The sequence below is a fragment of the Salvelinus fontinalis genome, chromosome 37 (genome assembly GCF_029448725.1).
Source record: "Salvelinus fontinalis isolate EN_2023a chromosome 37, ASM2944872v1, whole genome shotgun sequence".
NCBI lineage: Eukaryota > Metazoa > Chordata > Actinopteri > Salmoniformes > Salmonidae > Salvelinus > Salvelinus fontinalis.
In genome coordinates, this window is record NC_074701.1 from 10253616 (window position 1) to 10263655 (window position 10040).

General features: G+C 42.3%; 1 protein-coding gene across 1 annotated transcript; it reads left to right on the top strand.

The window, feature by feature from the left end:
* Nucleotides 1-407: 407 nt before the first annotated feature.
* bag3 (BCL2 associated athanogene 3) lies at nt 408-9366 on the top strand. The gene is made up of 4 exons (XM_055901897.1): nt 408-982; nt 4172-4504; nt 4721-5071; nt 5231-9366. Exons 1-4 carry the CDS (start codon nt 788-790, stop codon nt 6434-6436), a joined length of 2085 nt encoding a protein of 694 aa, XP_055757872.1. The 5' UTR covers nt 408-787; the 3' UTR covers nt 6437-9366.
* The last annotated feature ends 674 nt before the right edge of the window (nt 9367-10040 follow it).

The following is a 10040-nucleotide window of genomic DNA, read 5'->3' on the forward strand; positions in this document are numbered from 1 at the left end:
GGGGGCTTTTATTTTGAAAATGTCAATTAAAGCGATACTGTATAAACATTGAGGGGATTCGATTAATCTGTCTCGGGCGCCCAGATAGGCATGTATTGCACCAGGTGAAAGTTGATTGCATTCGTTTCGGAACCGGGCTACCACTTGGTCGTGAGCCAGGTGCCCGTTCAAAGCCCACGGTGAAATCGGCTCAAACAAAAGTGACGTAATTACACTTAGAGTAACGAGTCTGTTTTCACGTGCAAAAGTGATTGATTTTGATTCAAACATATATTTAATGAAAAACAAATGCTTTATGTTTCTGGATGATGCACCGTGCTGCCTTGTTGACAACATCACCGAGCGGCGCAGATTCCTGTTCGATTTGAGAAGGGTGCATTCCTCCCTCACCGCTTTTGCCCATTCACGTCACGGGCCATAGACCGGTTCCCGGCGGCTCAGCATTATCGAATCCGCCCATTGACCAACGATACATTTATAACTGTAGCCACGCTCTGAGCTGAATACATTGTACCACCACGTGTGAAGTAGTGCTATTATTGGAATCTATGGCGTAACGTTAAATTGGGAAATATACATACAAACAAACAAACAGGTGTTCCTATCATGGTTTTAAATGCCAGATCGCCTCACTGTTAGGCTGGAACCTTCTCCCTGAATCTCGAGACACTGGAGGTGGCAATTTTTTCCCAATCCCAACATTGACGGTGCTATTTCGAGAAACTTCCAGCCCCCTTTCCCACACGTCACCGTGCGGAATCTTTAAAGGATCCGTTGACTGTATAACATGGCACAGTATAAAGGATCAAGGAGTTTGAGCAGCATGAAGACACAGTCACCAATGGTAGATATGGCCAATAACAACGACCCTCTACCCCCAGGATGGGAAATTAAAATTGACCCACAGACAGGATGGCCTTTTTTTGTGGATCACATTAATCGCACAACAAGCTGGAATGACCCCAGACACGATGTCAAAAAGGTAGGCTAATGGATTTTGTAAAAACGATGTGTAGCGTGGGAGGGCTAGTGTGATATGGATAGTTGGATTGAAAAAGTAATGTCTGCTGATAACATGGCAGACACAACACAGAATATATATAGTATATGGCATGGCCGTCGACCAAGCGCTTCAGTGGTTAATTATGGTCACTGCCTCTGATACGCACTGGCTTTTATTATAGGGAGACAGAGTGGGCATATTCTATTTATAGTAGGCTAAACTTCTCTCTCCTTTTCTTTAACATTTAGAAAAATAGGTTACAACTTGCCACTGCTCAAACTTCATATCTGCTTAGACTTCATATACGCCAACGCAATGGAATGTTGTCTCTTTTAGGCTCCAGCCCTCTCCCTCATGCATTATAACGGGTTAAATAACGGGCAATGGCTGTTAGGTTATGTTCTTGTGTGATGATCTAAGCGTGGCTGGTTGGTTGATGACGCACTGCAGTCATATGTAAAGCCATGGCTTTGAGTGTTTGGACATCTCCATAATGTTTATTTAAAGCCTATTAGGCCATGTAGAATGCGTTTGTTCATATTTCGTATACCCGTTACTAAAACTTTTCCTTAAAAGGGATTTGAGGTGGGTTCATCACCCACCCAACTCCAGTAGCCTACTGCGCATATATAACAGCTCCAAGTAATCTACAATACATTAAATTAACAAATCACAGAAGTTGGTGATATGGTTTTACACCATTAAACTGTGTCCTGAAGAACTGTGTCAACTTAAGTGTTGGGGAGCAGACCCTAGGTTGGCATCTTGCATTAGGAAGATCAACACTTGCTCCTGTCCAAAGTTAGTGCCACTAAGAATCTGCTAGAAAGACAGCTGTCAGGAGATAAAATTGGTGCTATGCTGGCAGTGTACAGGGACCCTGCCAAAATGGCAGAGGGCAAAAGGTCGTTCAGAGTTTCATAACTACCGTTGTTGTATCAAAAAAGCATAACGGGAATTATGTCAATTCAAAAGTACAACACTATGCCTCACACAGTACTCATTTCAAATCATAATTCATTTGAATGATTTATTACCAGACAAATTAAATAGTCATGGGGAGCTTGGGACTGTTCCAATACAGTAGGTCCAATGGGCCTACATAGTCTTGTGGACACTTATCTTTGTCGTGCTAAACTGTGTAGACTGGACTTATATAGACTTTTGCTCAGTGGGTTGCTCCCACTTGTCTAAGCCGAGGCTATTTTGCATCATGTACCAGTGGAGTCTGGTGCTTTGTCACGCACTACCCACACATACAGTTTGTTGTTTCAGCTCTGTCTGTAGGACATGCTTCCAGTTTGGACAGTTTGGTTTTAGTTTGAGCCACACCTTGTAGAAGTATGTAAGTGTAGCACATGGGAATGTGTGAGGCTTACTTCTCAGCCTGCAATGTTCCCACTTGCACCAGTGAATAGCTAGCTTTTTGCTTGGCACCGACTGGTAAGATGCTTCAGTAGTGTGGTCACGTGCAGTGGTGGAAAAAGTACTCAATTGTGATACTTGAGTGAAAGTAAAGATACCTTAATAATAGAAAATGACTCAAGTGAAAGTCACCCAGTAAAATACTACTTGAGTAAAAGTCTAAAAGTATTTTGTTTTAATATAGTTAAGTATCAAAAGTAAATGGAATTGCTCAAATGTACTTACGTATCAAAAGTAAAAGTATAAATTATTTCAAATTCCTTATATTAAGCAACCCAGACGGCACAATTTAAAACGTTTTTTTTTTTATTGACGGATAGCCAGACATAATTTACAAATGAAGCATTTGTGTTTAATGAGTCTGCCTGATCAGAGGCAGTAGGGAGGACCAGGGATGTTCTCTTGATTGAGTGTGAATTGGACCATTTTCCTGTCAGAATGTAATGAGTACTTTTGGGTGTAAGGGAAAATGTACAGAGTAAAAAGTACATTATTTTCTTTAGAAATGTAGTGAAGTAAAAGTAGGCAAACATGTAAATAGTAAAGCACAGATACCCCCAAAAACAACTTAAGTAGTACTTTAAAGTATTTTTTACTTAATCACTTTACACCATGGTCACGTGTGCTAGCAAGGCAGAGGTTCTGGGTTCGAGCCTTCAGTGTTGCGCCGAATCAGGAGGAAGCGGTACTTGCTAAGCAAGCAGTGTGACGTCCTTTATAGAAGCAAGCATAAGATGACAGCATAATCATAAAAGACAACAAAGCATTAAGGTTATAATTGTTGGTGAACCAGTTATATTCTGACCACAAACAAGAAAACCTAGATCTTTTTTTCTAAATATTTGAGCTGAGGAACATTGTATTTGTGGGCCTTACTGAATCTGGTATTGTTGGACTGTGTTACGAACCCCTGAAATATTTGGCTTGTGCTCTCCAGGCCTCAAGACAACTTAAGTTACATTGTGACAATACACATGTATACCCTGAAGGCAAGCAAATATTGGAGTATTCTTAAATCACTCACAATTAAATATACTTTATTGCTAATTCGATTTGCATGGTAACGCAAAACTGGTCATGTAATGATATCACAGAGAGACTATATTTTCCGCTGTCACTGTCAGGTGTCTCACTCTTAATTGGTTTTCCTGGTGATCACCAAGGCAGCATCATGGAGTAGTTTGCCTCTACTGTGAGACACCCATATGAGGACATAAGATAAATATGATTTGTTATGTTTTATGATGGCAAATACCGCCTAGCAAACCAACAAATGCATACTCTTCATATCCACATGTAGTGATGGTATGCTTCTTATGACAGGCACATACTTGCAATTGGATAAGAACTAGTTTCCTCTTCCAATTGTCCAGGGAGGTGATACTTTTTACATCTCCCAGGGATATTTCACATTGTACCTAATGATGTTTGCTTATAGCCTGGATGCCAGAGCAGAATCTATTGAAGACTCATTTGTTTCAGCCTCTAGCAAACATGCTCTTTTCAATCAATCTCAATTTAATCTCAGTAGCCTAAGATATTAAATTGCTCTTTCTTCCTTAGTTTATAAGAAAGAACAAATCTGTCCAGGATGTTGGACATCATTCCCTTGTAGAATACATTAACTGAATGTTTTATGATGGATTTGCAATAATTGCTTGCCTCTGGGGTTAGAGTTTCACTCACATTACTTATCTTCATATCCTAAATATGTATTAATTCAGACTTTGTTTTCTTGTTCAGGTCAGCCAGTTGTCTCAGAATGGCCCAAGTGTGCCACCAGAGCCGAGTCCTCAGGAGATGCAGAAGGCCTTTGTGAAGGACATGAAGCACCCCACCCTCCGCCAGGGTTACATCCCAATTCCAGTCTGCCATGAAGGCGCAGACCTCCGTCAGCAACACCCGTGTTTCTCCTACATCCAGCCGACTGCTCTGCAAAATGTACGGGCAGAAGGGCGGACACCCTCCCCCACCCCGACGCTCCACTGCAGGCCTAGATCTCCTTTGCAGGGTTCCTCCGAGAGCTCTACTCCTGAGCCCTGCATGTCCTGTTCGCCTAGTTTACAAGGACCTGAGGTGAGATTGTTTTATCTATTGAGATTACTGCGCATGAACTCTTACCATTTGCTAAAACCATACATTGATGTCATTGGAGGATTTGCAGGGAAAGTTCGAGTTACACACGTGTTTGATGTTGGAATCAAACAAAACCTCTAGCTACTTCTAGACTACTTCTAATATTGAATATGCAAATGTACTTCCTCTGATTCACACTGGACTTTCATTCCTTAGGGCCATCCCCTCCACCAGCCCCCGCGACCCAGCAGCACAGGCCTCCAGGCAGGTTACATCCCCATCCCAGTGATCCACGAGAGGGCCGGAGGTCACACACAACAAGCCCCTGTCAATCCTGCTCTCTACACCCAGCGCTTTCCGGCTTACTCCGAGCACCAGCCCTCCTTCCACCGACTGCAGCCAGAGGACTGGAGCAGTCATCATGGAGCCACGCCCTCTTCCCGGGAGCGAGCCTCCCCGTCCCCGAGCGTGCCTCCCCAGCACCGCGAGACTGCCGCTATCCATATCCCACCGCATATAAGGAGCCAGTCTCCCCTCAGAGCACAGGTCATTACGGAAAGACCACAGGTACCTTTTCCCCCCCTCATCACAACGCCTATTGCCAGTCAGCCAATAGCAGTAAGATTCTTCAAAACAAAAAGTCTCATATACATAGCCACAAATGCCAGTCTGGCAAATTTGACATAATGTTAATTCAGGATGAATAATTCCTTCTTACTTCCCCAGGTCCAGGTCCACCACCATGTGCCACAGAGAGAATCACCCCACAGAATGGAGCAGGAGCAGGACATCTCTCAGTATCCCCAAACAGCGCAGAGAGAGGCTGACTCACAGCAGCGTCAACAGCCACAGATCTCACAGCAACCACAGCAGCCACCACAACAGTACCAAGGACCACAACAACCACAGCAGCAACAACATTATCACCAACAGCCACTACAATACCAACAGCCACAGCAGCCACAACAACAGCCACAGCAGCCACAACAACAGCCACAGCAGCCACAACAACAGCCACAGCAGCCACAACAACAGCCACAGCAGCCACAACAACAGCCACAGCAGCCACAACAACTCCCACAGCAGCCACAACAGTACCAACAGCCAAAACAACCACAACAATACCAACAACCTGAACAGTACCAAAAATCACAACAACCACAGCAGTACCAACAACCTGAACAGTACCAAAAACCACAACAGTACCAACAGCCACAACAATACCAACAACCTGAACAGTACCAACAACCACAACAGTACCAACAGCCACAGCAATACCAACAACCTGAACAGTACCAAAAACCACAACAGTACCAACAGCCACAACAATACCAACAACCGGAACAGTACCAACAACCACAGCAACCACAGCTGTATCAGCAACCACAACAGTCCCAGCAACAACCACAACCTCCACAACAACCCCAGCCACAGCCGCAACTGCAGCCGCAACAGACAGCAAACATCACAGTCCAGATGTCCCCGAAACCAGAAGCCCAGGAGCCAGTGGCTGTTCCTGCTCCACAGGAGGACTTGCCCCCAAAAGCAGAAAATGAGCCCGGCGCTCAGTGTCACCCAGGCTTGGCTAAAGTGCAAAAGATAGAGGAGAGAGTGGCGAAACTGGAGCAAGAGGTGAAATGCTTTGATGGGAAGAAGAACGATAAGAGGTACTTGCTGCTGGAGGAGCTGTTGACCAAAGAGCTTTTGGCACTGGACTCAGTGGACCCAGAGGGGCGTGTGGACGTGCGACAGGCGCGACGTGACGGAGTCCGGAGGGTCCAAACCACACTGGATGCACTGGAGATGCTGGATGAGCGGCCATCGGGGTCAATCAATGAGTCCCCGATGGAGGGTGACAGCCCGCCACAGAAAGTAGAGCAGCCCAGCATGATCAGCCAAGCGAATGTGGAAATGGCCAGAGAGATCTCATAATGACTGCATAGCTTTATTATAGTGAAGAGGAGAGAAACGTAATCAAAGAGAACGTGGAAATAGGCTGCTCTCAATGCTCCCTATACCCGCCTTTCAACTGCAGATATCACATATGAACTATACGATGCATGTATTTCTTAATTTACAGTGTTAGTATTGTCTGGCATTCACCACATTCTATGGTGGTATCTGAGTGCATCATGTATTCAATGATGTTAAGCCATTGTTGTTGCCTTTTGCTGTGCCAATGTCTTTTTGCAAGACCATTTTCATGATCAATGTGTTAAAGAGACATGCATAATAGAGGTTATATAAGAGGCCTTTATCCATCCATATATAAGAAAAAAATTTACCTGTATGTAGTTAATTTCGGCTCATGTGATGTGGTTGTTTTTAAAGTTATTCAATTCATATTCAAGAACACTGGTATGTATAGCAGTAGACAACTCCTCTATAAGAAAGGGCTTCTGTGGAAATTGTCAGAGATGTTTAATATTTCCCTCTTATTTTTAATCGACTACTTCGAGAAACAATATTTACCTCAGATTCCGTCAGAAGAAATGGGACAAATCAATGTTAGTGAATGTTAAAGACTCAGTCAGAGAAAAGTATTTATTTTTGTGCCTCAGATGACAGAGCCATTTGAGAGCAAAATCTTCTTATTTGTTTCTCAAAAAAACAACAAACAAGTTATTTCACACACATACCCAACAAATGATATGGTTCATTTGGGTTTCATTAGTTTCAGCCTGTAGGTGCATTGCCTGTTTTGCTGTCCTGGGCCTGGTTACATAAGACATCTTCAGTTAATTTCCCCTTTATCTTTTCCCCTTAAAGTTTCCTTAACTTTAAGTCAGTTGCACAAAACATTTTAAGGTGAATTTCCCCCTTAAATAAAGTGAAAAAGTTCAGGGTGCCCATGAGTTCCCTTGTGCTTCATTTACTATGGATATCAAATCAATGTACACAGAAAATGTGGAGGTCAATGTTGCTGTCCTCTGCCCTGGTTGCAAAAGGAAAACATCAACCAGCTAGCTAGGTGTATACAGTGCATTCAGAAAGTATTCAGACCCTTTGACTTTTTCCACTTTTTGTTTTACATTAAACATTTAATTTAAATTTTAAAAAACAACGGAAGTACCTTATTTACATAAGTATTCAGAACCTTTGCTGTGAAACTCCAAATGTAGCTCAGTTGAATCCTGTTACCATTGATAATCCTTGAGATGTTTCTCCAGCTTGATTGGAGTCCACCTGTGGTCAATTCAATTGATTGGACATGATTTGGAAAGGCACACACCTGTCTATATAAGGTCCCACAGTTGACGGTGCATGTCAGATCAAAAACCAAGCCATGAGGTCAAAGATATTGTCTGTAGAGCTCCGAGAGAGGATTATGTCGGGGCACAGATCTGGGGAAGGGTACATTGAAGGTCTCCAAGAACACAGTGTCCTCCATCATTCTTAAATGGAAGAAGTTTGGAACCACCGAGACTGTTCCTATAGCTGGCCAACCCGGTCAAACTGAGCAATCCGGGGAGAAGGGCCATGGTCAGGGAGGTGAAAAAGAACCCGATGGTCACTCTGACAGAGTTCCTCTGTGGAGGTGGGAGAACCTTCCAGAAGGACTACCATCTCTGCAGCAAGTGTACCAAACTTGTAGTGTCATACCCAAGAAGACTTGAGGCTGTAATCACTGCCAAAGGTGCTTCAACAAAGTACTGAGTAAAGAATACTTATGAAACTCTATTTCCTTTTTCTTTTTTATAAATGTGCAAAAATGGCTAAAAAGACTTTTGCTTTGTCATTATGGGGTATTGTGTGTAGATTGAGGGGGAAAACGATTTAGTCAATTTTAGAATAAGGCTGTAATGTTACAAAATGTGGAAAAAGTCAAGGAGTCTGAATACTTTCCCGACTGCACTGTAGATAGCTAGCTACTTAGCTAAACAATGGCAGGTGCACAATCCATGGCTACAAAGATAGCTGGCCAGCTAGCTTACATTTAAAAAAAATATTTATTTAACTAGGCAAGCCAGTTAAGAACAAATTCTTATTTACAACGACGACCTACCCAGGCCAAATCCTAACCTGAGCAACGCTGGGCCAATTGTGAGCCGCCCTATGGCTAGCTAGCTACCTACTCTGTAAGTTAACTTGATGTGCAAGAAAGTAATAGAAACTTGATTTATGATCATCTGAATCAATTTCTTTCTCCTGTCTTGAATGTAGAAGTTCTATTTTGCTATCTCTCAAAATAAATGTGATCTCTTTGCCTAATGTTCAGTCAGTGAATCAGGTCATATCCATGGTAACCAGAGACTCTTTCTGTCATACATGCCTTCAAACTACTGTAAATCCCCTTAAGTATGCACTTACCTAAGAAATGTTTGAGGGGCTCCATGCAAAGCCCAAACAGTTCCCTTTAGGTAAGGAGACATTTAAGGTAAATCCTTAAGAGAAACTCTTCAGGTGTATTATGCAAGCAGGCCCTGGCACTTATTTCACCATTATAATAGGCCTATATTTAAATTTTATGAAAGGATCTTGATATGTAACATACAACAACTCCATCCATTGACCTTTGATTCAAGTCTATGGTGTAACGTTTGACATTTCTAGATTGTTTGAAGAATTGTTCATTTGTAAGTTCACTTGCAATGTCATCCAAATATCATTCATACATTTTATTTAAAGGAATGATTTATTCATTCAAGAATACATTGAGACAATTTGGATGTGAGCTGACTCATCTCACATGAGATGTGAGATGATCAGCATCAAATGCTAATCAAGAATAACAATTCAAGGGTCAATGTAGTGTCAATGTAAAAGTATGCATTTTTTTAAATCACAGCTTGTGCTTTGGAGTGTTGACAGCTTGGAGTCACGTTGGCATGGTTGCAAATAAAATGTATTTTGAAATGGTCTATAATTGAGTGGTTTTATAGTATATTGTGATATGTTGCTATCCTTGGTATCAAGTGGTTCTACGTGGCCTACTGAAACCTAAACCTCCCCTTGTATCTTAACCATCACTTACATCTTGACTCCATGTCCTTATTGGAGACAAGCAACAAATGGTAGATCTACACGTCCCTGTGGAACAAAGTCAAATTTACACACTTTAGAAGAATGAATAATAGAGTGAATAACTTGACGAGGTGTGTTTTTTTTATAGGTTTAATACATTCCATTCAATGTCCTGTTCACCAGCAACTGCGAGTTTTTCACTATGGGAGCATACAATGAGTATACAAATATTAAGAACATCTGCTCTTTCTATGACATTGACTGACCAGCTGAATCCAGGGGAAAGCTATGATCCCTTATTGATGTCACTTGTTAAATCCACTTCAGAGTAGCTGGAGGGGACAGGTTAAAGAAGGATATTTAAGCCTTGAGACATGGATTGTGTATGTGTGTCATTCAGAGAGTGAATGGTCAAGACACGAAATGTAAGTTCCATTGAATGAGGTATGGTAGTAGGTGCCAGGCACACCGGTTTGTGTCAAGAACTGCAACGCTGCTGTTTTTTTTACACTCAACAATTTCCTGTATCAAGAATGGTCCACCACCCAAAGTATACTCAGCCAATTTGACA